Source organism: Hemicordylus capensis, chromosome 1 (genome assembly GCF_027244095.1).
Source record: "Hemicordylus capensis ecotype Gifberg chromosome 1, rHemCap1.1.pri, whole genome shotgun sequence".
NCBI classification, from domain to species: Eukaryota; Metazoa; Chordata; class Lepidosauria; order Squamata; family Cordylidae; genus Hemicordylus; species Hemicordylus capensis.
In genome coordinates this window covers 435,201,667-435,229,537 of record NC_069657.1, presented here as the reverse complement: position 1 = coordinate 435,229,537, position 27,871 = coordinate 435,201,667, and the positions used below count along the sequence as shown (strand labels likewise).

The 27,871-nt window shown below is 43.4% G+C and overlaps 1 protein-coding gene across 1 annotated transcript in view; it reads right to left on the bottom strand.

Moving 5' to 3' along the window:
- SOS1 (SOS Ras/Rac guanine nucleotide exchange factor 1) overlaps window positions 1-27,871 on the bottom strand; it is a 99,721-nt gene that overhangs the window by 7,382 nt on the left and 64,468 nt on the right. The window contains exons 11-21 of the mRNA XM_053242998.1: window positions 25,626-25,707; window positions 24,272-24,394; window positions 22,227-22,330; window positions 19,789-20,011; window positions 18,947-19,066; window positions 17,132-17,294; window positions 13,653-13,770; window positions 7,404-7,576; window positions 6,198-6,314; window positions 5,750-6,014; window positions 2,297-2,415 (exon numbers count right to left, since the gene is read on the bottom strand). Coding sequence (XP_053098973.1) covers window positions 2,297-2,415; window positions 5,750-6,014; window positions 6,198-6,314; window positions 7,404-7,576; window positions 13,653-13,770; window positions 17,132-17,294; window positions 18,947-19,066; window positions 19,789-20,011; window positions 22,227-22,330; window positions 24,272-24,394; window positions 25,626-25,707 — 1,607 coding nt within the window. The remainder of the gene's footprint in view (window positions 1-2,296; window positions 2,416-5,749; window positions 6,015-6,197; window positions 6,315-7,403; window positions 7,577-13,652; window positions 13,771-17,131; window positions 17,295-18,946; window positions 19,067-19,788; window positions 20,012-22,226; window positions 22,331-24,271; window positions 24,395-25,625; window positions 25,708-27,871) is intronic.

Genomic DNA, 27,871 nt, shown 5'->3' with positions numbered 1-27,871 from the left:
CTCTTGCACCCAGCTAGCAACCGAAGCGTGCATCGGCTGGGAGTGTGAGACATACCCCTCTCCTCCTCAGCCAGCATTTAATTGAAACACTGGCTGGGCTGGGGGCCGCGGGGGCGGGGGGAAGCCCAGCCACTCAGCATTTCAATGCAATGCTGACTGGAGAGGATGGGAGAGAGTCCAAATAGACCCTCTCCCAGGCAGTGGCCACCCCACTTCCCCACATCTGATGCAGGGCCGTGGACAATACTGGGGGCATGGCCAATCAGCCCCTGCAGAGCTTCCCTAGTCAGCGGTTTGTTGAATCGCTGACTGGGAGCAAATTTCCCTGCCTCCTTGGACTGATTTGACTGAAACCAGTGGGCCACCTCAGTAAAATGAAGTAAAATGCTGTTTACTACAAACTGAGTTTTATCTCTTCTTTAAGTGAATCTTTTACGTCCTTATGTAGACAACTTTGTCTGCAAATGATATTACTCATCTCCTATCCTGCAAGGGAAACAGTTGGCCACTAATACAAAAGAAGGAGGAGGAGGAGGAGAAGGAGAAGGAGAAGAAGGAAGATGCAACCATTGGGGAAGGATGAAGTCTGTAAAGGAAGCCATATGTAAACTTGGCTATTCATAAACATTACAGTTCTGTCTTCCATTTTTATGGTACCTGTTTTGACAAATGGACAATGAAGGAGATTAAATCATCCTTGTTGCTAACTGTCCAGTCAACCATCAGACTCATGCACTTAAATACTATATATACCAGAACAAAACCTATATACTGGTTAAATGTCCCCCCCCCCCCCAGTAAAACAAGTTTGAACTCCAAGGAGGCAGGGAAAGGAGCTCCCAGTCAGCGATTCAGTGAACCACTGACTGGGGAAGCTCTGCAGGGGCTGACTGGCCCCATCCCTGGTATTGGTCAAGCCACCTGCATCTGTCATCAGATGCAGGGGCCGTGGCTTGGGGCGAATACACACTTCGTGCACACAAGTAAGAATCAGAAGGGGTGGTAGAGCTGCCGGGCAGGACTTCATCCTCCAGCCACAGGCAAGCTCCCTAGGCCTGTTACCAACATATAAGTGATTGTATGAATCCATGCCACGGTGGTTTATAGCCTGAGATTCCCACCTTGGGATGGGTTCACACAACCACTTCAATGCTGGTAACCCACTTTTAACCTACATTCAAACGGCTGTGTGAATAAGGCCAGAGTGTGCCTCTTTCAAAATGGCACTAGGCTGCTAGGCTAAGTATGGATTGGAGGGGAGGAGTTGCTCAAACTCCAGTTTGAACACACAATCCAGTTATTGCTCCTTTCTGTAAGACCTTTACACTGGGTACAAAAGGGATGCGCTTCTTTTGCCTCTGTAGAGGCCAGCCAAAATCTGTAGACTGTTCTTACTAGAGCAGCCAAATCACCACCACCATCATGGCGTTCACAAAATCACATAAGGTGAGTACATGTAGTTTATCACCAGCCATATTAAGCATATTATTTATTTATTTATTTACACAGTCAGACAGGTGTTATTGACTGGTTTGTTTGATCCAGACATTGAGTCCTTCCCAAGGACCTGGGATGGCTGGCTTGCTTGCTTGCTTATTTATTTATTTATTTCTTGTTTACACAGTCAGACAGGTGTTATTGGCTGAATTTTATTGTCAATTGTTATAGATATCGTCGCAGAATATAGGCTGTTCCCAGTAAAGCTGCTTTTTGTAATTGGCTGATGGTGATTTCTGTGGCCCCTATGGTGTCACAGAAATCACCATCAGCCAATTACAAAAAGCAGCTTTACTGGGAACAGCCTATATTATTATTATTAATTCAATTTCTATACCGCCCTTCCAAAATTTCTATACAATTTCTATACCGCCCTTCCAAAAATGGCTCAGGGCAGTTTACACAGATATTCAATAGGTGCTCATGATAATCATGAATCCACATTCCATTTTGTAGCAATGGGTGTGCTAGCAGTGTAACAACTGATTGTTATAGAATGCTACAGTTTGATTGATGGAGAAAAAGTAATGTATTGATGTACTGCTTTGAGGGAATAAATCTGAAACCTATCCAACAGATTAGTTGGGATAGGTCAGAAATCCTCATCCTCTATTGCACTCTGGCCAACTTCATTTATATTTACCACTCTGTAACAACAGTCACAGAGGAAAACAAAAAACTGGTTTTAATTCTATCTGTGAACTTCATGATTACTGCTATTCTAACACATCAATATGATATGAATGGGATATTTCTATTCACATCCCACTGTTCTGCACAGGGAAATGGAAAGAGTTACCTTTGATGGAGAAGATTCTGCAGGAGCAGATTCTGGGCGTCTTCGGGGAGGAATAGGTGGGGGAACAGTCATTTCATCAGAACTTTTGGGAAAGGTTATGGAGGACACAGAAGCAGACCCTGAAGATACATGAAAAAGTCATTATCCATCTCATTTGGATTTCATTCTTTTCTAGTACTTTAATGGACAATTCTAAAGCGCAGCATATAAAATATGGATAAAGACTGGCTGAGTGGGTTCAGACATCACACTAAACAATAGTTTAGTTACTAGCACAAGCATGGTAAGATATTGCGGCTTAAGAAAATAAGAACAGCCCTGCTGGATCAGGCCCAAGGACTATCTAGTCCAGCATCCTGTTTCCCACAGTGGCCCACTGGATGCCTCTGGGAAGCCCACAAGCAGGTGACAAAGGCATGCCCTCTCTCCTGCTGCTGCTTCCCTGCAACTGGGATTCAGAGGGATCCTGCCTCTGAGCCTAGAGGCAGTTTATAGCCATCAAGTGTAGTAGCCATTGATAGACCTGCCCTCCATGAATTTATCTCAGCTCTGCTTGAAGCCATCCAGGCTGATGGCCATCACCACATCCTGTGGAAGAAAGTTCCACAGTTTAATTATGCACTGTATGAAAAAGTACTACCTTTAGTTGGTCCTAAATTTCCTGGCAATCAGTTTCATGAGATGACCCTGGTTCTAGTGTTGTGTGAGAGAAAAATTTCTCCCTATCTATTCTCTCCACACTATGCATAATTTTTATGACCTCTATCATGTCTCTAAATTTGATTTAGAAATTTTTAAATCAAAAATCCTCATAAGGAAGGTGTTTGAGGCCCCTGATAATCTTTGTTATTTATTTATTATTAAAACTTGTATACCACCCTTCCAAAAGGCTCAGGGCGGTTTACATTAAACCACCATTAAAATCAGTTAATAATTAAAACAAAAATTATAAAGCATAAAACAATGATTAACAATTAAAAACATCGTTGCCCTTTTCTGCACCTTTTCCAGTTGTACAATGTCCCTTTTGAGATAGGGAGTTCTGGTCATCGTAAGTTGCTGTGATGTCATGAAAACTCTAGTCCCATTCAGATGTTACTGAGCGCAGCAATGCTCACAGTGAGGGCTCTGAAGGCAGGGAGGAAGTCCTAGCCTGCTGCTGTCATTCACCCCCTCCTGACAGCCATTTGTGTGAAGCACTGTAACTGTGATGGCCAGCACTTCTGTGAGTGGCAAACTTGGGTGACAAAGATCTGATTGAAACCAGTGGGCCACCTCAATAAACAATAATCATCTGAAGTAGAATGCTGTGCACTACAAACTGAGTTTTATCTCTTCTTTAAGTGAAGCTTTTACACACGTGGACAAATGTGTTGGTACCCCTCCACGAAAAAAGAACCCACAATTGTCTCTGAAATAACTTGAAACTGACAAACGTAATTGGCACCCATCATTGTTTATTCCACATTTAACAAAAATCAGACTTTGCTTTAGAGTTTTGATGCAACAGAATATTTCAAATAACACACAAATGAAAATGGTATAGACAAAAATGATGGGACTCTTAACCTAATATTTTGTTGCACAACCTTTAGAGGCAATCACTGCAAACAAAATATTCCTGCAGCGCTTAATGAGACTTCTGCACCTGTCAACAGGTAGTTTGGCCCACTCTTCCTGAGCAAACTGCTCCAACTGTGTCAGGTTTGAAGGGTGCCTTTCTCCAGACTGCATGTTTCAGTTCTTTCCATAGATGTTCAATAGGATTCAAATCAGGGCTCATAGAAGGCCACTTCAGAACAGTTCAATGTTTTGTCCTCAGCCATTCTTGGGTGCTTTGAGCTGTGTGTTTTGGGTCATTATCCTGTCGGAGGATCCATGACCTGAGACTGACAGAGCTTTCTGACACTGGGCAGTACGTTTTGCTCCAGAATGTCTTGATAGTCTTGAGATTTCATTGTTCCCTGCACAGATTCAAGGCACTGTGCCAGATGCAGCAAAGCAGCCCCAAAACATAACTGAGCTCCCTCCAGGTTTCACAGTAGGTATGGTGTTGAAAGCTTCATTTTTTCATCTGTGGACATAGAGCTGATGTGACTTGCCAAAAAGCTCCAGTTTTGTCTCATCTGTCCAAAGGACATTCTCCCAGAAACATTGTGGCTTGTCAAGATACATTTTAGCAAATTCCAGTCTGGCTTTTTAATGTTTTTCTTTCAACAGTGGAGTCCTCCTGGGTCTTCTTCCATTGATCCCAGTGTCACTCAAAAAGCGATAAGACACTGATGGACCTTGACCTTGGAGTTCAGCTTGTATCTCTTTGGAAGTTGTCCTTGGCTTTTTGTCTACCATTCTCACTATCCTTCTGCCCATTCTGGGGTCGATTTTCCTCTTGCGGCCACGTCCAGGGAGGTTGACTATAGTCCCATGGACCTTGAACTTCTTAATAATATTTGCAACTGTTGTCACAGGAACATCAAACTGCTTGGAGATGGTCTTACAGCCTTTCCGTTTAACATGCTTGTCTATAATTTTCTTTCTGATCTCCTCAGACAACTCTCTCCTTTGCTTTCTCTGGTCCATGTTCATTGTGGGATACACAATGATACCAAACAGCAGAGTGACTACTTTTCTCCATTTCAATAGGCTGAATGACTGACTGCACGATTGGAGACGTGTGATACCAATTTTAAAAAACAGCCAATTTGAAAAATCACTCTAATCCAATTGTTTATGATCTTTCTACGGTACCAACAAATGTGTCCAGGCCACTTTAAAATATCTTTGTAGAATAAGCAATACGTTATTTCTTTTCACACTTGCTTTGCTTTACTCGATGACATATCAAAGGCATGCAGGTATACATGGGACAATTGCTTTCCATTTAATTGCTTTTCAGGAGGCATAAAACACTTTTTCAATGAGCTGTAAGCGTACCAACAAATTTGTCCATGTGTGTATGTCCTTATGTAGACACTGTCTGCAAATGAAATTACTCAACTCTTATCCTGCAAGGGGAAAAGCTGGCCACTAATGCAAAAGAAGGGAAGATGCAACCATTAGGGGAAGGATGAAGTCTGTAAAGGAAGCCGTATGTAAACTTGGCTATTCATAAACATTATAATTTTGTCTCATTTTTATGGTGCCTGTTTTGACAAAGTGACAATGAAAGAGATGGAATCATCCTTGTTGCTAACTGTCCAGTCAACCAACAGACTCATGCACTTAAATACTATACATACAAGAACAAAATCTATATTTTGATTAAGTGTTTCCCCCCAAAAGCAACTTTGAACTGAATCAAATTTAATCAGCAAGTAGATTCTGTTCTCACAGATACAAGTGCCAACTCATCACTGTGCTTTTGGCATATGACACCACCATCAAAAGCCATTCAAAACATGATAGAAGCAAAAGCTTTTAAATCAAGAATGAACTCCAAGCTATAGCACCTACTTGAATGAAAGGGGCTTGAGGGATCAGAATCAAACACACTGCAGACATCTGTAGTGCTGGAAGTGGAGGATTGAGGAGGTGGGGTGAGTGGTGTTCGTGGAGAGTTCGGTGCTGAAGCTGCGCTTTCTGTTTCACTCTCAGGGACACGACTGTAACTGATTTTTCTAGGCTCTTGTTGCAGAGGTGTAGGGTGCCTCATAGTGCCTGGCCTTGGGTTGGAAGGACGAACACCAGGGGACTTGAGAGGATAGCTGTATTTTTTTGGCTGCAAAGACAATGCAAACCAATATTCAGATGAACAGATTTAAATTTGAACATTTTTACTATATGGTTACTTTCCACTGCTTTCTTTAAAAATGACTTGTATACAATACCACAAATAAATCCAAAAGAGAGCAACTGTAACTGATAGGAAACATCTATCAAGAATGAAGTCATGAATACTCACAAATCTTGGGGGTGGCTTGACGTTGCGTGGCTCTATTTCTAGGGATTTGTTGAACAGATAGTCTGCACATTCCTTTTCCATGCCATTTATCATTGGATTCAGATTTTCAAAAAACCTCTGAAATCCAAAACATTCAAGAAGATTAGTGCACAACAAGCAAATCTTGAAGGCAATGGGATAGACACTTGAGCAACAAGGCAACTGTCTGTCGACTCCCAGAAAAACTTTGTGATCCAAGACAATGTTTCCTAACATGTGCTACATGCAGTTTGCTCAAGATGCATCATCTCAAACAAGAGCATACTTGTCTGTTCTAAAAAATAACATAAGCAATGGCAGATTTTCCTTTCAGGACAATAATCAGCATTTTACAATAAAAAAGGAACAGACTATAATGACCCATGAGATGACACTCAGGGCCAAACACTGCCCCTTTATTGCTTGCTTGTGCTCTGTGAAGTCAGGTCTGTTTCAGCTGCCTTTTTATATTTCTGCTACTAACTGTTTTGATTGTTAGTTAATCTTTGTTTTTAAAGCTATGTTTCCGTTTGCTTTGTATAGAAAGGTGGTATATAAATCACAATATGTATAGAGACTTGCATTTTGGTATACAAATGTGTTAAATAAAAAATATATAAATACAGAATATTGTGGATGACAGATTTGTTAAGAAGAGCAAAACCAAATAAAAACAATTTCATATTTGACGAGGAAATAAATCCTGAAGAAGTTGATTAGGAATAAAAACACTATAGGAGAACCACAATCATGAAAGTGCAATTTAGACAACCCAAGACTCTTCTAAAAATAAACTCAGAGGGCAAGACCACAAAATCAGCACTCCATGGTAGTCAGCAAAGATGCTTTACTTTCATGCATGACTTGTCCCCTTAGCGAAGCCCTCCCTGGTTGCATTTGAAAGGGAGACTAGAAGTGTGAGCCCTGTAAGATATTCCCCTCAGGGGACGGAGCTGCTCTGGGAAGAGCAGAAGGCTTCGTTCCCTCCCTGGCTTCTCCAAGATAGGGCTGAGAGAGATTCCTGCCTGCAACCTTGGAGAAGCCGTTGCCAGTCTGTGAAGACAATACTGAGCTAGACAGACCAATGGTCTGACTCAGTATATGGCAGCTTCCTATGTTCCTATGCATTTCCACATTGCTTCCAACAAGGAAGTTGATCCAGAAAGAGTAAACACAAGTCTTACTTACCCTGATGTCAGATTCTACTCTTAGGCAGTATGGCTGGTTCTGGTACTGTTGGATCTCCCCCGTTATCTCAGCCACTTTCCTCCGCTTGCTGAAATTGATAAGCTCTTTCCCGTGTCGTTTCAGAAATTCAGGATTGCCTTCTTCCGTTTTCAAGATGTTTGTTAAATAAATTCCTAGAAGTAACATGCAAAATTGAACATAAAACCCATTTAGGTGTTTCAATAGAAAAATGGAGCTAAGATTTGAGCTACAAATATTTTGGGAAATGTTAAATATACATGTCGACAATTTATAATGAGAATATAGTATAGATTTGTAGATACCTGCTTATCTGTTCACTTTCTTATAACCTGGCAAAAAGGTTTTAGAGAATTGATCCTTTTAGGCTACAAACAGAAATGTAAGGGCAGGTAGGCTAATAACAGTATTATTATTTATTATTTAAAATATTTCTGTACCATCCAAAACTTGCGTCTCTGCGTGGTTTACAATTAAAATCATTTAAAATATCAAATCAATTAATTAAAATCATTTAACACATTGAAAACATTTAAAACCCAATATTAAAAATATTAAAACTATAAATCTAATTAAAAGCCTGGGTGAATAAATGTGTCTTCAGTGCCTTTTAAAAAGTTGCCAGAGATGGGGAGACTCTTATTTCAATAGGGAGCGCATTCCAAAGTCCAGGAGCTGCAATGGAGAAGGCCCATTCCTGAGTAGCCGCCAAACGAGTTGGCGGCAACTGCAGATGAACCTCTCCAGATTATCTTAACAGGCAGTGGGACTCATGGCGAAGAAGATGTTCTCTTAAATACCCAGGGCCTAAGCTGTTTAGGGTTTTATAGTTAATGACCAGCACCTTGTATTTTGCCCAGAAACGTATCGGCAGCTGGTGCAATTCCTTCAAGACAGGAGTAATATGGTCACTCTGAGATGACCCAGAGACCAACCTGGCCACTACGTTCTGAATCAACTGCAGTTTCTGGACTATGTACAAAGGCAGCCCCACATAGAGCACATTGCAGTAATCCAGTCGAGGTTACTAGCAGATGCAACACTGTTTTGAGGTTGTTCATCTCAAGAAATGGATGCAGCTGGCGAATCAGCAGAAGCTGATAAAAAGCACCTCTGGCCACCACCTCAGCCTGGGACACCAGGGTGAGGTTTGGATCCAGAAGCACCCCCAGACTGCGTACCTGTTCCTTCTGGGAGAGCGTGACCCCATCCAGAACTGGCAGATCAAAATCATCTCCTGAGTTCCGACCCCGCATGATAAGTACCTCCGTCTTATCTGGATTCAGCCTCATTTTGTTATTCCTCATTTTGAAGAACAACAGTCTCCAAGAGACACCATTTGGAATCTGCCTGTAAGGTAGGAGTGGAACCACTGCAAAGCAGTGCCTCTCACCCCCAATCCCCTCAAATGTTCCAGAAGGATACTACTGTCAATAGTATCAAAAGCTGCTGAGAGATCCAAAAGGACCAACAGAGTCACACCTCTGTCAATTCTCAAATGGAGATCATCCATCAGTCTAAGACAACTAAGGCAGTCTCCACCCCATAGCCCACCCAAAAGCAAGTTTGAAATGGGTCTAGATGATCAGTTTCCTCCAAGACCGCCTGGAGTTGGGAGGCCACCACTTTCAATCACCTTGCCCAGCCTTGGAAGGCTGGAGACAGGCCTGTAATTGCTTAAGTCTGAGGGATCCAAGGCAGGCTTCTTCAGAAGCAGTCTAATGATTGCCTCTTTAAGACAACGCGGCATCCTGCCCTCCCTCAGAGAAGCATTTATAATCTCTACCAGGTAGAGATTTTCCCTGTTCTGTATTGAAGAATCCACTTTTACCATATTTCATATATCTGAAGTATATTCAGTTGTTGGATGTGCATACAAAATTTGCCTAAACATGGAACACTTTGAAGCATATATTGTGGCTCTAGCTGACCCTGAGAAAGCAAAAGGATTGAGATGCGTGTGTGCTCCAAATAGTGCTTAAGAACATACACTGAGGGAAATAAGTATTTGATCCCCTGCTGATTTTGTCAGTTTGCCCTCTGACACAGAAATGACCAGGCTATAATTGGAATGGTAGGTTGATTGTAGCTGTGAGAGACAGAATAACAACAAACAAACCCTCAAAAGCCCAGTGCCCAAAAGTCAGCGATGGATTTGCATTGTAGTGAGGGAAATAAGTATTCGATCCCCATCAACCAGCAAGATTTCAGGCTCCCAGGTGTCTTTTCACTATATGCAGGTAACGAGCTGAGATGAGGAACACCCTCTGTAAGGGAGTGCTCCTAATCCCAGCTTGTTACAGTACCTGTATAAAAGACACCTGTCCATAGAAGCAAGCAATCACTCAGCTTCCAAACTCACCACCATGCCCAAGACCAAAGAGCTGTCGAAGGATGTCAGGGACAAGGTTGTAGACCTGCACAAGGTTGGACTGGGCTACAAGACTATCGCCAAGCAGCTTGGTGAGAAGGTGACTACAGTTGGCACGATAACTCGCAAATGGAAGAAACACAAAACAACTGTCAATCTCCCTCGGTCTGGGGCTCCATGCAAGATCTCACCTCGTGGAGTTGCAATGATCATGAGAACGGTGACAAAGCAGCCCAGAACTACACGGGGGGAACTTGTCAATGATCTCAGGGCAGCTGGAACCATAGTCACCAAGAAAACAATTGGTAACACACTACGCCGTGAAGGACTGAAATCTTGCAGTGCCCGAAAGGTCCCCCTGCTCAAGGCAGCACATGTACAGGCCCGTCTGCAGTTTGCCAATGCACATCTGAATGATCCAGAGGAGAACTGGACGAAAGTGTTGTGGTCAGATGAGACCAAAATCGAGCTCTTTGGCATCAACTCAACTCGCCGTGTGTGGAGGAGGAGGAATGCTGCCTATGAGCCCAAGAACACCATCCCCACCGTCAAACATGGAGGTGGACACATTATGCTTTGGGGGTGTTTTTCTGCTAAGGGGACAGGACACCTTCACCGCATTGAAGGGACGATGGACGGGACCATGTACTGTCAGATCTTGGGTGAGCACCTCCTTCCCTCAGCCAGGGCATTGAGAATGGGTCGTGGATGGGTATTCCAGCATGACAATGACCCAAAACACACAGCCAAGGCAACAAAGGAGTGGCTCAAGAAGAAGCACATGAAGGTCCTGGAGTGGCCCAGCCAGTCTCCAGACCTTAATCCCATAGAAAATCTGTGGAGGGAGCTAAAGGTTCAGGTTGCCAAACATCAGCCTCGAAACCTTTCTGACTTGGAGAGGATCTGCAAAGAGGAGTGGGACAACATCCCTCCTGGGTTGTGTGCAAACCTGGTGGCCAACTACAAGAAACGTCTGACCTCTGTGATTGCCAGCAAGGGTTTTGCCACCAAGTACTAAGACATCTTTTGTGAAGGGATCGAATACTTATTTCCCTCACTACAATGCAAATCCATCACTGACTTTTGGGCACTGGGCTTTTGAGGGTTTGTTTGTTGTTATTCTGTCTCTCACAGATACAATAAACCTACCATTCCAATTATAGCCTGTTCATTTCTGTGTCAGAGGGCAAACGGACAAAATCAGCAGGGGATCAAATACTTATTTCCCTCACTGTAACACAAGAACACTTGATCTTAATCCACTTATAGGGGTGTGCACGGAACCGGCTGGCCTGGTTCAGTTCGAGGCCGGACCAGCTTCAAACCCAACTGGGCCAGTTCGATACACCACGCCCACAAACCCCCTCGCCGGTTCGGCTCAGTTGGGGGGGGGGGCGGTTCGCAAGCCTTTTTGTTTTTGTTATTTTAATCTTAAACCCCCCTTCCAGCAGGTTGCCGAAGGCGGCAGGGGGGTCCATGGAGGTTCCCTCTCCCCCCATAGGCCTTAATAATCATCTCCGCAGCTGGTTCTATAGCCCTTTCTGGCCCATTCGGGCCTCTGTAGCGCAGTGTGGCAGCAATGGCCAGTTTGGTCCGGCACCGCCTCATACCTCCCCATCAGGTTCGGCTCATGGGGGTGTGTGGTTCGTGAGCCTTTTGTTTTTTTAAAAAAATATTTTTAACCTTAAACCCCCTTTCTGGGGGGTTGCCGAAGGCGGCGGGGGCGCGGAGGTTCCCCCTCCCCCCGCAGGCCTTAATAATCATCTCTGCGGTGAGTTCTATAGCCCTTTTCAGCTCATACGGGCCTCCATAGCGGAGCGCGGTGGCAATGGCCGCCATGACGCGCTACAGAGGCCCGAGCGGGCCGAAAAGAGCTATAGAATGGGCCACAGTGGTGATTATTAAGGCCTGTGGGGGGAGGGGGAACCTCCACAGATCCCCCACCGTCTTCGGCAACCCCCCAGAGGGGGTTTAAGGTTAAAAGAATTAAAAAAATATTTTTTTTACAAAAGGCTCACGAACCTCCCTGGACTGCCAGGGGTGTTTGGCTCCATGTCGAGCCAAACCGGGGTGGGGATGGGGGTTCGGCTCGACAGCAAGCCAACAAACCATTGAGCCGGTTTGAATATCCCTATCCACTTATAACGCTTATTGCCTGCTTGCTCCTGCTTCCCCTGTGGGGCTGCTGCCTCTGTGTAACACCTGTGGGGAGTGTGTATGGGACTGGGACCAGCTCCTGAGTGACTCAGCAGTTCCTGGGGTCACCTTCCCAGCTTTGGGCCTTTATAGGAACACTGCCTGCCACTCCTTTGGGGGAGCCACTTCGGGGAATAACGAAGGTGAGGGCCAGGCTGTTTGGCTCAAGGTCCCTCATGGGTATGTAAACGATGGTGGGTATTATAATTGGGATTCTTTTTGAAATCTTGGGTGAGTTGAGTTTTAATGTGTCTGGGTCTGTCTGGAGACAGGGAGACAGGGGGTGTATCCACTAATTAGGGGGCAGCTATTCCAGTGGTGATGGGTAATAGAAGAAGTAACATTGACAGGTCAGCAGGCCGTTACAGGGGAAGGGAAATCAGAAATTTAATTCCTGTTTCCCCTTCTGGCTGTCTTGCCAGCTCTTTGACCTTGGAAAGCAATGCCAACCACCCACAGAGCCTCATCTTGCTCCTTTGTAATGCTAGGTTAGTCCAGAATAAACCTGAAATCATCCATGATCTGATTCTGGATGAAGGGGCCGATCTGGTATGTGTTACGGAGACTTAGTTGGGCGAGGCTGGTGGCCCGGTCTAGTCCTGGCTTCATCCTCCAGGGTACTGTGTTGAGGAGCAGGTGAGGAGATGTGGGTGGAGAGATGGAGTGGCTGTGGTCTATAAGAACAATATCTCCCTGACCAGGATCCCTGTTTGACCATATTGAATGTGTGTACCTAGGTTTGGGGACCAGGGATAGACTGGGACTTCTGTTGGTGTACCGATTGCCCTGCTGCCAGATGGAGTCCCTAACTGAGCTGACAGCCTTAGTCTCTGGCTTGGCATTGGAGTCTTCCAGGCTTGTGGTACTGAAGGACTTCAGTGTTCATTTGGGGGCCAATTTGTCCAGGGCGGCTCAGGAGTTCATAGTGGCCATGGCAACTATGGGCCTATCCCAGGTGGTCAAAGGACCGACGCATATTGTTGGTCACATGCTTGATCTGGTCTTTCACTCTGAACAGGGTGGTGCTCCATGGGTGAGGACTCCTGTTATTTCCCCATTGTCATGGATGGACCACCATCTGGTTAAGGTTGGACTCACGACCACGTCCCACCTCCTCAGGGGCAGAGGGCCCATTAGGACGGTCTGCCCAAGAAGGTTACTGACTCCAACAGGATTCCTAGAAGCTTTGGAGGGGTTTAGTGTTGGCTCTGCTGGTGACCCTGTTGACGCTCTGGTGGAGAATTGGAATAATCAGCTGACCAGGGCAGTGGACACAATTGCTCCTAAGCATCCTCTCTGAACCACTTCGAAACTGGCACCTCGGTATACGGAAGAACTACGAGGGCTGAAGTGGTGAGGTGGACAACTAGAGCCCAAGTGGAGAAAGACTCAACTCAAATCCAACAGATTATTACATAGAACGCATTTGAAGATCTATGCTCAGGCAATACGTGCCTGAAAAGCGTTGCCTGAAAAGGGAAAATACGTGCCTGAAAAGGGAAAGGGGTTTTCAAGTTAGGTTGCCATTTTGATGCTCCTGGTTATTTTAGCCAATAGCTGAACTGCATTTAAGAAACTTTACTTTTATATTTTAACTGATTCCACAGCTTAGCTCTTTAAAACAATGTCTATGAATGTTTTCATTGAGAATAAAAGCTTCTTACCAAAGAAAGGCACACATGGAGGATTAATAGACCTGAGTTTTGCCAAGTATTTCTTATGGTGATCCTCGCTCAGTTCGTGAGCTTCTTCTAAAATCTTTTTCTGACGGCTTGGGATTTGCTGAAGTAACAAGGAAACAAGAGATAAGTTTTGCTCCACTAGCAAACTACATCAGTTAGCACTAGCTGTGCCCCGATTTGGTTTAGAAAGTCACCTAATAGGCTTTATTCTTGATGAAAAAATGAGTGGAGGCAATAATATTTAACACAGTAATCCTATATATACCTACTCAAAACTAAGTCTTTACAAACTTAGTGGAGACTACTTCTGATTCAACATGTTTAGGTCTAGGTTCAAAAATACCATTTCTGTGTAGAGTTGATGGATTTAAAGTTGTGCATAGCAGTGACCTAGTTGTCATCTTAAAAAGTACAATTTAAGTCTGGAAAGAGTCATGGAAATAATAAGCTCTTTAAAGACTCCTTGTTAATCCATTCAGCTGGCCGAATCATCATTGTGATGCATACTTTTTAAGCCATCTAACACAAGGTTTTCATATTGTGAGCCCTCTTTGGACCGGGAACCATCTCTCATAACTTTTGCTGTACAGTTTTAACATTTTCCTGAAAAACTGTGTATAAAAGAAACCAAACAGCAGAAATATCACATTATTAGGTTTTGTCATTTTCCCCCTTTCACAAAACACCTTTCTAGCTCTCACTCACAGTTTTTATTTACAAAGATGGGTCATGTCAAATGTTATGCGTTTCCTATATGGAGAGTAATTTTATATAAGATGATGCACGAAACCTGCATGTAGATAGATACGTGTATATGCATCACATACGCCTGCCACATTGGGGTTTCCCCCACCACCATCAGAGTTCCACAAATTTGCTGGCCGTGGTGAGCCTTCCTCCTCCCTTTGGTAAGCCTTGAGCCAGCAGGCATGTGGGGAGAAAGAAGATTGTCACTGTAGTCACGCAGTGCTTTCAAGGTGCTACTCAAAGACAGAGAGAGAGAGACAATCTCCAGCTGCCCTCCACAGCTCAAAACCTGCAAAGAGGATTGGGGTTCATCTTTGCTGGATGGCATTTCAAAGGCACACCATGTGAGTTTTGAGGTGGGGACAAGAGATTGCCATGGAGTCACACCGATCTGCAATCCCTCCTCCCCACCTTGCAAGGAAGGTTGAGGTTTGTAACGCAGGGAGGATGATGTTTTAGTTGATATGGAAGCCAAATTATTTTAGGCATAAAAGAGGGGTGAGTCTTTAGTATGGGGTGGGGTGGGGTCTAACCTTAATGCAGTCAATTCACTGACCTTCCTTGCAGTTGTTATAGTTACCAAAAAGGCCATGTTTAGGGTTAACAATTTCAACCGGGCAGAGGCAAGTGGTTCAAATGGTGTCTCCGTACAAGAAGGAAGTATAAAGAAAGGCTCCATGGTTCTAACGTGGTGCTTCTCTTTTTTTAGTGGGGGAGAGTAACTCGCCCTATCCACCCCCAGCACAGTACCTCCAGTGACTGTTGCTGGGGTCTATCTTGTGTTTCTTTTTAGATTGTGAACCCTTTGGGGACAGGGATCCATTTTATTTATTTATTATTTTTCTGTGTAAACCGCCCTGAGCCATTTTTGGAAAGGTGGTATAGAAATCGAATCAATAATGATGATGATGATGATGTTGATGATGATGATGATGATGATAATGATGATGATGTTTTCTCACTGGGGAAAAAAAAGTTAATACCTCTTTGAGTCAGGGTGGGAGAAGAGTGTTTTAGTGTCTCAACCTGGGTGAGTAGCTGAAAGAGCCACCATGTAGGACTTGAATAGAAGAGTTAGAAAGTCCCAACTGTTTAAGGGAGGTAAGATAAAAGCAAGACTTGTGTTAAGGAGACCCAGAAAGGGTCAAAGTTTGTTTTTTGCATACTGGGAGGATATTTTCCATTTGCAAGAGTGATTGCACCTAGTGAATGTTTTTCTTTCATTTAGTAAAATGTTGTTTAGTAATATAATTACCACACCATCAGATTCAAAGTCTGAAGATTGTGGTGGACGACATGGCCGTTCGTTTGAGACAATATATTTTGGCACTGAAGGAGGCAGTGGTAGATTCCCTTGGAGAGTCAAGGCAGAAGAGTGAACACAGTGGCCTTGGCCACAATGGAATGAGAATGATTTTGTTTTTTCTTGTAAAATTTTGTTTAAGACTGGTTAATAGCGGGAAAAGAGGAAATGGGTTAAAAAAGCCATCCTTCCATGGCATTTGGAAGGCATCCCCAAGAGACCTTTTCCCTAGGCCCGCTCTTGAGCAGTATTGCTTACACTTCTGTTGGATGCAGTTACAAAGAGGTCTACCACGGGTGTCCCCCATTGTTGGAATAGATTGGTTGACTTCCCATTCGTGTTGTTGAAAAGGATTTGAAGGCATCGGAGAATTGCCCGTGCCCTTTATGTGGAGAGCTATAGGAAAGACGTTGTGCTGAATGCTCCAATACCAAAGACTTGAGGTCTCCGCTGGGGTAGTTGATTCTGTGATCAATGTTGAGGAGGAAGTCTTATATTCAGAACCCGAGCACGAGGAGGAGGAGTCCTCATAATGTTTCCGCTTCTTATGGTGCTTGTGATGTCCTTTATTGGAGAAATCATGGGGCTTCTTAAAAACTTCCTTAGAGCACTTCGAGCTGGTGTGCTGGATATGGGAGGCTCTCTCGAGTGAATGTTTCAACATCAACATCGACTTCAAGCGTCAATCGTTGGGCAAGATTGAAGCCATGGATGTTGACAGCAACAGGGGTTGTGGAAGGCACAATGCTTTTTCATATAAAGCAGCACTCAAACACAATTCTCTAGTTTTTCTGGTCTGTTTAGAAAAAGAGAGGCAGATCTTACACGTCCAGATGATATGATCGTCCTCCAAACAGAGCAATCTAGTCATGGTTATCCGACAATGGAAGAGTCCCCCCGCAAGATGAACACTGTCCGAGTCCAAGCCTTGAAATACAAGCCAATTTCTTTGAATTCTCACAGGAACCGAGGTGAAGACGAGGAGCAAACCCTAATGAGGTACATGCTGTGGCGGTTGAAGAGGAACTGAGCTACAAGACCTCTGCAGCTCAAGATACTGAGCACACTTTGCATACAGAGGGCAGAGCTTCAGAGCACCTAGAGGAGCTATCAAATCCTTCCATTGGGCTACTGCACAGGTACATTACCAAAGCTGGGAATGATCCTGGATCACCAAAGTTGATCGTGCTCTTGTACTTGAGGCCAAATCTTCATAGCACACTTTGCAAATGACACTATAACTTAACCCAAAATTATCTGGGTTAAGAAAAATGTGTTTAGCAAACTTCACAATACTCAAACTGAACACTGCAAAAGAAACAGATCAAATATATATTTCACTCCTTTCAAATAAAGTCATTATATAACCATAGTTAAATCACTGCAGTCCATAGATCTACATCTGACTTACTTCAAAAGTGTGATCTAGTCTGTAAATAGGTGCAGAATTCATAGCACTGACAACCTCAAGGACACCATTAAAGTTGTTTAGTTCTTGAAAGACTTGCAAGATCTCGATTATCCGACATACTACCATTACTCTTTCCTCTAGATTTTCAGTTTCTACGATGCATCTAAATGTTAAATAAAGAGAGATCAGAAACATTATCCTAAAACACAAAGATTTAATCACTTCTCAACAAAAGTATTTTTCGTAGTGCACCGCACAATCAAGGGATTCCTTGACCCCATCTGACAGCTGAGGTCCACCTCTTTTCTGAATTAAAATAGTGCCAGACATTACACTTACACATTGGAAGAAAGATTACTTTTACAAGTGTAGAAGTCAAAAGCCCACCCCATGTTTCTGTACAAGTCACTGATCTGTGCACACTTTCCAGTAGAAAGAAGCAGCCCAGAACAATAAAACTCATACAGAGAAGCAAACAGGTAATTGCCTCTTATGGTGGGTATTTTACTGTGTTTTTGCACCAAGAACAACAAAGATCTGATCGTGCCTGATTAACTGCCCTCAGAAGTTGCTGCTGCTGAGGTTAACTGCAGCAAAATTTAACTGCCCTCAGGACATGGTACTTCACCATAGCTACCAAAGCTGTTTCTATCCCCAAACCAGGCCTCAGGCCAGATTGAAATGGATCTGGATCATCCAGGTGCATCTGGAAGATATGGATTATCTAGATTCATTTCAATCTGGCTCCAGTCCTGGTTCTGGGATGGAGATTGCTTTGGTTGCTGCAGTAGATGAACAATGTCAGGAAGTGGATTGGGGGAAAGCATCCCTGTTGGTTCTGCTGGGCTTTATCAGCAGCCTTTTGATACCACCAACCATGGTATCCTTTTGGAGCACCTGACTGGGCTAGAAGGCACTATTTTTTGGTGGTTCTAGTCTTTCCTGGAGGAATAGTTCCAAAAGGTGGTACTGGTGGACAACAGGGGGACTCCTGTTCAATCATCAGCCAATGGTCCCCTTGTCCACTATCTTATGATTGAAACACAAGGTTCAAATTTGTCCCCCATGCATTTTAGTATTTATAGGAAACCATTAGGAGAGGTCATCTAGAGTTTTGGGGTCCAGTGTAATCAATATGATATCCAACCTCATTACTATTTTCCCCCTCACAGTCTAGGGAAGCTCTCAAAATCTCAATCCACTATGTAGTTCCAGGCTATAAAGCTTCTGCCCAAGGCAAGTACGCCATCCTGTCTCTGGTGGCATTTGCCATTAGTTGAAGCTCTTCCAATTCATCCAGGCTTTGAATATCCTAGTTGTGAGATAATCTTTTATTTTTATCTTGAGAGTCCACAGAGGGTGGTGGTGGTGATGGTAGTAAACTGTCATATTTATTGGTGCTATTTTAAAGATATTTTGTAGTTTATTTCACTAAATATAAAGTTTTATGCTATTCAATTTTTCTGATGATAGCTGTCTTAAACATTAAAATACAAAATGGAAAGGTGAGATACAAACATTTTAATAAATAAATGAGGACAGACTAGATAAGTGAATCATGAGAAGATACAATGTTCAATGGAGGGGCACTGGCCTCACATAAGCCTTTATATGGCTTCTAACAGCAAAGTGGCAGTTATCTAAAAGCAGCACATAGTGGTCTGGCTCCAGATGATCTGACTGACTATAAGCCAGAATCTCTTCCTAGACATTTCCTGCTTTGAAACCTGTAAACAATTTGCTATGTTGCATCTCAGGACCCATATTAATACAATATGCAGAAGATGTCTGAATTTTGGAATTCAGTTAACTTACTTTTCAAACCACAAGGTAAGATTAGTGGTATGCCGTATCATTTTGAGAAGGTTAGGAGAATTAATTTCTTTATCTTCTTTTGTCCACACACTTCCAACCAGCTCCGATGGCTGCACGGCTCTACAAAATTAATATAAAAATCAGTGTAAAACAGGAAAGGATAAGTCTCCTTTTATCAATTAAGCAACCTTTCTCAATTAGGTTATCTCAAATAAATACCACTTTTATTTGGTGTTATGATTATAGAATTATTAATGAATGAAACAACTGGCATTCACATTTAGGATTCTGTTTTGCACCACACAATACTGCTAGCATCTGCTTAAAAAAACCCAGCTCTCAAGCTCCAGTAAGTACAGTCTACCATTTAGTTGTATACAAGATTCTGAAATAAAAACATACAATTTGCATAATCCTGTTTTCTATACTTAATTTCAAAAGTGTGCATGACAATCCACAACAGGTGAAGAATCCTTATTTTGTACGACCATACCAAACACACTGATACACATTCAAACCACATTTTATAACGTTTTATACAAAGATGCAATATAAACTCACTATCTAGTAGAATTCATCACTTCATTATTTATTTATTCAATTTCTATACTGCCCTTCCAAAAATGGCTCTGGGCAGTTTACACAGAGAAATAATAAATAAAGAAGATGGATCGATACTTTGTGTATTGTTTGGGTGGAAAAACAGTATAAACATGTAACTAAGTATGTGAGAGAGCGTGAGCGTGAGTATAGCAAGCAGAAGTGACCAGGTCAGAAGAATAAATGGCTCATATATCATAGCATAAAAGAGAACAATATTTTTCAGGAAGAAAATATGCTACCTGTAAAGTTCAGATTCAAGCAGAGTGAGCTGTCTAGCAATTTCTATTGGATGTAAGGTGAGAAGGTCAAATGATTCAGTCTGTCCAGCCCTGCTTATATGCCACTCAATCGGAGGTGGTAAGCTTTCGAAGGTAATATTGTGACTTGGTCCAATAGCTTGTGCTTGCTTTTTCCTATGGATTATCTTTGTGATTGACTCTACCCATTTCTTCATAGCTTTACCTGGGAAGGACAAGAAAAGATAGATATATTTCAGCATTCATACTTAAATCACCTAGCCATTAGCAAGTTCCAATAATAAACAGCTGGTTTACATATAGGAACACAGGAGGGAAAGAATGTAATTGCTACTTAAAAATAGGTCCACTTAGTTCAGCACTGTCAACAGGAGACTTACAAGATGTACCCATAAAGCCTACAAACAGGACATGATGGACACACTATATTGCTGGTCACCAGATGCTAGGGAATACAACAAATATTTATATACCACTTTTCAACAAAAGTTCCCAAAGCAGTTTACAAACATACATAAATGGCTGCCTGTAGCTAGATTAGAAAGTTAAGATTTATTTAGCTTTCATGGCTAAGCAGTGCTGGATAGTCTTATCTTCCATGAATGTCTGTTTAAAACCATCTCAACTAGTCTAGTGGCCATCATATCCAGGACTATCCCTAGGGGTGTGTGGGGCTAGGGGTGGAGCAGCACATGTGGGGCCTCCTTAACATGAGGGCGGGGGCCTTGATCAGGGGTCCAGATCCCTCCATTTTACTGAACCACCGCCAAACCTAATCACCCATGTTTTCAGTCCCCAAAGCATGCTATTCTCTTCCCCAGCCCTGCAAAAAGTGTCTCCCCTCCAAAAAAACACAAAACAAAACATAACAAAAAACAAAACTGAAATGAGGAGTGGTTGGTCCTCAAGGAGCAATCTCTGTCTACATCTGGGTCTCTTAGCTTGCTTCCCCTCCGGAATGGAGGGTGTGCACTCACATATTGGCCAGATTTGCCCTGAAGTTCCTGCAAGTTATTGGGGAGCACTCCAGACAAGATTTGGGCCTGTGGCAGCCAGCAGTCCTGCGCCAGGGGTTCTGGCAGCCGCCAAGGAGGCACCAGGCATCCTGTCTTTGCTCGGAGGGATCCAAGTGGGAGTGGGGCTCAGGACTCTCTTCACCTGCCGTGGGACGTTGGACCTTGCAGGCTCTTTTTCGCTGGCAGTGCTTTGCCCTGGCGGGAGCACCCCAAGGGAAGAGCGGGGGCTGAAGGGAGGCTTTGACTTGGCAGAGTTTAGCTTGCATTCCCTCTCAGGTGAACCCCGGAATCTGGCCCCTCTTCCCAGCCTCTGCCCTCTTCCAGGCAAGCCGCCTAATAATGGGGGTGGGAGCTGGAGGCTGGACCAATGAGCCCCGGGAGCACATTTCTCTCCTCCTGTTGGAAGCGGAGCCTCCCCCCGCTTCTGCAGAGCTTGTTGGACTCCTTGAAAAGTGCCCATTTGAAGGGGGGGAGTTCTCGGGTGGCAGAGCAGGGAGAAGGGGGGGGAGCGTGAGAAAGTGAGGGCCTGGGGAAGCGCAGAGCCCAAGCTTCCCCTCTGAGCAGCGGCCGCCCGCTGGCTGGGCAGAGGCGGTGTGGGCAGAGAAAACAACAGTCGCCTGCTCTGTGTCCCACTGCTGGATGGTGTGGCCACGGCGAGGTGGGAAATACCTGGAAGAGCTGCTGCTCCTGAAGTCTGCAGACTGAGGGAGCAGTGCAGTGGGCAGGGGCAGGCTGTTTGGTGCGGGGTGATCACAACAGTTGCCCCGCCCTAAGGACGGCCCTGATCACATCATATGCTAGTGAATTCCATACAGTAATTGTGCTGCAAGTGCTTCATCTTGTCAGTACAGTAACTATTTCCAATCAATTTCTTGGATGACTCTTACTTTTAATATTTTGAAAAATATCAAACATTCTTCAAGCCATTCATGATTTTATAAACCTCTATAGTGTCCTCGTTTAGTTTTTCCTCTCCTAAAGTAAAAAGCTCTCAACCCCTTTAGACTTAGTGTGGGAAAGATTTTCCATTCCCCAGATAATTTTATTTGCCTTTTTCATAAGCTTTTCAGCTCTACTATATCTTTTTTTGAGACTGAGTGTGTTGAGCTAAAATATGGATACATCACAGATTTTAAGTGAAGACTGTTCCCAAAACAGCTTTGCTGATATCCAATTGACCTTGAATATGGATACTGGACTGCAGACTGAGGGGAACATTTTATTCACTGTTGTCTGGACTGTGATCAATATTTTACGATTACACTGTTTTACCTTGATTTTCTATGGTTTTACTATATGCCACCTTGAGTACCTTTGGGCACAGAAGGCAGCTGACAAAGATAAAACGTTAAAGGGCTACAGAGGGGGTGAAACACACAATAAATGTTTGATGTAATCCAATACCTTTGACTTTGCCAATGAATTCTTCCAGTTGCTGCAAAAGTTCTACATCTCTCTCAAAATCATAGAAGTGATGCTCTACCCAGTGTCGGCATACATTTAACACTCTAGAATATTAAGAGATAAAGTAATTGGAGAATAAGAAATATTCAATACCTTTTTGACAGTACCTACCACAGAAGTTGACAACAACTCAACGGCACAACTTTACCTTTTACCACAGCTATAGAACTAACCACCTCCTAGAGCAAATGATACAATACTGCACTGGGGAAGGACTAGACAGCTGTAAGTATATCTGTTGAAACTCCAGTCTGACTTGCTGGATACAGAAAAGGATGCCCCACACCCAAGTTTACCAATCTCCATCCTAAGCTCAGGTAGGTGAGGTAAGCAGGGGTAATGTACCCAGCAAAAGAGAACTTGGGTCAAATGGTGCCATCGAAATGGTCTCATTGAATTATGAGTCAAGACTCACTGAACTAGGAGTCTAGGGTTGTAAACCTATGCATGTTTATCTGGGAGGAAATCCCACTGAACTCAGTGAGACTTACTACTGGATAAACTCACACAAGATTAAGCTGCATGTTCTACTATGAAAAAGTACAGATCATGTATTCAGTGAATGACACACTTCATATTTCATATTACATATTTACAAGAGAATACTTTATTATCTGAGGACCTGTGAAACACTTGCCTTCTAAATACAAGAGGACCTTATCTGCGTTTCTATTACTCGCAGTTTCACATATCCACAGTTTTAAAATAGTGAATGAGCCTCATTAGCTGTGGTTAAGGGGTTTACATATCTGCGGTTTTGCTGGTGAGAGAGGGGAAAAAGAAAAGGAGCGCTGTTCTTTCCCCATGAAGGTGACATCCAGCACTGGCCTCTCTCCATGCCGAGGTTTCTCCCAAGCACTTGCTTTTCTCCCTGGCAGAGCACACTAAGGCAACATCCCCTGTAGAACAGGGCTGCTGGAGAGCCAATCGCAAGCCACCACCGCTGCCCTGGACGCTCCTCGAGCCCTAGCCTCTTTCCCTCTCTTTAAAGAGACACACACACACAAAATGTAGGCACCCGCTTCTGCCCTCACTTGTCTCTCCCTGCAGCGGGGTCAAACAGCCACTGCCCTGCCATTTGACCGGATCTCATGAGACTTGTGAGGCCTGGGGGTGTGGGAGATAAGGTCAGATCTCCGAGGAAGACCCTGCTCGTGCCAGCACTACCCTGCCTCCAGCGCTACCCCGGTATGTGGGGATGTCCCATTTGACCCCCATGGGTAGAGAGGGTGCTGCGCCAGCACCGCAGGTAAAAAGGTGTGCGCTCAAGGAGCGTGCAGGGCAGCAGCTGTTCAATCCCATTACGGGGAAAGATGAGAGAGGGCAGGGGCATACAAGGTGTTTTTCATGTCTCTTTAAAGAGAGGAAAAGAGGCCAGGGCTCAAGCAGTGTGTGGGGCAGCAGCAGCGGCTGGCAATCGGTGGCCCACTCCACAGGGAACGTTGCCTTAGCACGCCCTGCCAGGGAGAAAAGCATGCACTTGGGAGAAAACCTGGCAGGGAGAGAGACCAGTGCTAGGTGTTGCCTTACCTGTGATAGTGTTGCTAGAAGATACTTGCTTTCTGGAGCTACTGTATGGTGTCCCTGAGGGCTCAATTCTATCTCTGATACTTTTTAACATCTACATGAAACCACTGGGTGAGATCATCAGGAGATTTGGAGCAGGGTGTTATCAATATGCTGATGACACTCAAATCTATTTCTCCATGACATCATCATCAGGAAATGGCATAACCCCACTCGCATTACAGGCAGTAATGGACTGGATGAGGGATAATAAACACAGTGTATGTGCAGGACACTGAATGCAGTGTTCCCAGCCTTTGGATCCCAGCCACTAATTTTAAAAGATGAGGTCCAAATAAGATACCATTTTTACATTTTCTGCAATTCCTACATTAATGACACAGAGCTACCAAATTTTGCAATGAGAAAACTCTGAAGCACTTCTGAAAACTGAGCATTTACATGTCTATGATACTTACCGAAGCTGTACAGGTTGTATATATTCCTTTCTAAACCTTTTAAGCTCTGCACTAAGAGGCTGATCTCCATTCTCAATAGCTATGCGGTCTGCTTCTGTGGGTTCAGGTTCTGGAATTTCAAATCTAATGCAGGGTAGTAAGGAGAAATTCAGATGACTTTGCATGCAGTGAATGACAGTGTTTTTCTCATCTAGCTAACTATGTGCAACAAACACATAGTGAGAATACTGAAGTATTTCATTTCTGAAAAGAAATGAAAGTGATGTGCTAGCAGGTAGGGGAGGGGGCATAACTTCTATAGCATTTTAAGCTTTGTAGAGGTTTCCAGCTGGCATAGGCACAAATCCCATGAGATGCAAGGAAGAACTACATATCCAAGATGATCATTTACTTACTTTAAACAGATTACATAAACAAATACATATTACATACATGGATTACATGTAAATTTTGTGCATTAAATACTTTACATTTTACTTTACATTAAAAATAGACACATAGGCATAAACAAACCACTTAACACTAAACACACAAGTGTTACTACCTCATTTGTTCAGATGTACATATATAGCACAGAATGAGGAGTTCAGGCTTCCTCTATATTTAGGTAAACATTAATGGGTTTTCACTCAATTCACATTTGGGATTTCCTTCAATACTTTTGAATCATTAAAAGATAAAATAAATAGTTGACAGTTCTTCCTAAAACTTTCCTACCCAAAAAAAGTTTGGAAAAAATTCATTTTACGTAGTAAAAGTTAAAATGCACACTAGAGCTTTCGTTTGAAAGTAGTAACCATGCTGAACAATGAGCAAGAACTGCTTCTATTTAGGTACATTGTTAATTGAGCACTCATGAGGCTTAATCTGTCCCTCAAAGCATGAGTGGATAACCATCCCTATCAGTTTAGTTGGGAAAATAAAATGATTTTCCAGTGATTTTGTAGTAGTTCATAGCCTCAAAACGATTCCCCTGCTAAATGAGCAAAGAGGCATCTTTTAAAAGTGGTGATTCTCTTTATTTAACACAGGGATAGCGAGTGGCCCTATCCATCCCCAGCACAGCATCCCTCCAGTGGCTGTTGCTGGTGTCAATCTTATGTTTTTAAAAAATAGATTGTGAGCCCTTTGGGGACGGGGAGTCATTTTATTTCTTTCTTTCTATGTGAACCACTTTGGGAACTTTTGTTGAAAAGTGGTATATGAATATCTGTCGTATTCATATTCTTACTTGCACTTTTTTCTTTTTTTTTTTTTAAGTAAAGTATCTCTCCTTCCAAAAGATGACAGATGCCCAAGAACTTCTCTGGTGGACAAAACAAAATTTGAAAGAATTTTTTCAGAAAAATCTTACCTTTCTATCAGGAGACTTAATAATACTCGAGGCTTACAAAAAGATCTATATGTTGTAAGAAATGTCCGAACAAAGTTGGGATCTAGGTAAGAAAAGAATGCCTATTTCAATACATGCTTTTAATTAGATAGCAAAAGAACCAGTCACATTTTAACGTTAAGTTTGAATCCCCAACCATTAGGGTCTATGCAGATGTAACGGCAGCTGCTTGTTAACCATGGCTAAGAGACTGGGAAAAGGAAATTGTGGATTTTTGTTCCTTTTGTAGATTGGGCATTCCACTCAAGGAAGATCCCGTCTCTGGGACCCGGTAAGCGGAGCTAACAAACACTTCCTAAGGAGGTGGGATCTCTCCTGAGGTTCCCAGGAAGATTTCAAGAACTAAAAAGTTATTCTAGTAAGAACTAATCAGCCTACTTTCCTTTCACTGTCTCTACAACTGGACTATATCTGGTTCAAATCGAGGTCCACAAGTTAGATCTCCTGCACCTCAAATGTTCATGCGTCTGCCAACGTGGATTGGGGTGGATGACAACATTACAAATTACACCATTGAGGTTTCCCTGTGCATCACGCACTACAACGTACTGAATTTAGTTCAAATTGGTTAGATAGTCCTCACATTAGTGCACTTGCACCTCAAAAGTTTACATGCCTGCCATCTTGAATTGGGGTGCATGACATCATCACGATCTATGCCGCTGAGGTGTCCCTACAGCTGTACCAGATTTGGTTCAAACGGGTTAAGCGGTTTACAAGTTAGCCCACTTGTGCATCAAAAGTGTATGCGTCCACCATCTTGAATCAAGGTGGATGGCATCATCACAAAATATACCATTGAGGTGTCCCTGTATGTCACTCACTGCAAATGTATCTAATTTGGTTCAAATTGGTTAGACAGTCCACAAATTAGTCTGCTTGCGCCTCAGATGTTCACACGGCCGCCATCTTGAATTAGAGTGGATGACATCATCACACATTAGGGCACCCCTATGTGTCCCTACAGCCATAGCAAATTTGGTTCAAATTGATTAGGCGGTTCACAAGTTAGCCACTTGCGCATCAAAGGTTTACGTGTCTACTATCTTGGATCAGCGAGGATAACATCACAAACTATGCCATTGGGGTGTCCCTACAACTGTACCTTATTTGGTTCATATTGGTCCAGGTGTTACAAAGTTGATGGAAAGTGTGCGCGTGCAAACACACACTGCCAGGTGATCTCATAAACCTACTGGAAAGTAGGCTAAAAATTAACACAGGTGAGAGAATGGGGTGACCAAACAGCTGACTCAAAGCACAAGAATACATTCTCTACACTTTCAGTTGAAGGAGCTGGTGTTGCATCATAGGTGACACATGCAGACTCCCCTGTCTTCCAGAAGAGCAGAAAACCTATCAGGTAAAAATCTCCTCTTCTTCATTTGAAGGCAGGAAAGCAATTCAATACTGAGGTGTCAAAGCAGTTTATGTCACAGGGCAGGAAAGTCCAACACTGAAATAACTAGGTCCATACAGCCCAGGTATCCTGTAAGACAGTGCTTAACGATTTTAACGAGCTTGCCATGGTGACTAGAAATTTAGATGTGGTGCTTGAGTCAGGTGATTGACAGATGTGAGCAAGCATAGCGGGTGTGAGCTGCTGCTTCCTCTTTCTATCTGGCTCAGGAAGGTGCTGAACCAACACAACTAGGAGGTCAAGGGAGCAACTTTTCTCCACTTTGCTTTCTCATTTCTCTTCCTGGTCACATCTGTCCATTGACTGCCTGGGCCAGATGAATAGGTCCAGGAGGAGAAGTGAGCAAGCAACAACAACTATTTATATACCAATTTTCAAAAGTTTCCAAAGCGGTTTACAAAGAACAACAACAAATAAATAAGATGGCTCCCTGTCCCCAAAGGGCTCACAAGCTAAAAAGAAACATAAGGCAGACCCCAGCAACAGTCTCTGGAGGTACTGTGCTGGGGGTGGATAGGGCCAGTTACTCTCCCCCTGCTAAATAAAGAGAATCACCACGTTAAAAAGGTGCCTCTTTGCTCAGTTAGCAAGGCAGGGAATCCTGCCCCCTCCATGGCGCAGAGCACATTGAAGGGGCTGAGTGGCAAATCTGCACCCCTCCCCACACCCATGGAGTAGAGGGCAGTTTGACATCCAGAGTCAGACATTTTTTTGAGACTCGCTGTAAAACAGGCTTCTAGAGACCCTGGACAGAATCATTTGCTCAAAATTCCTCAGGCAGACTAGC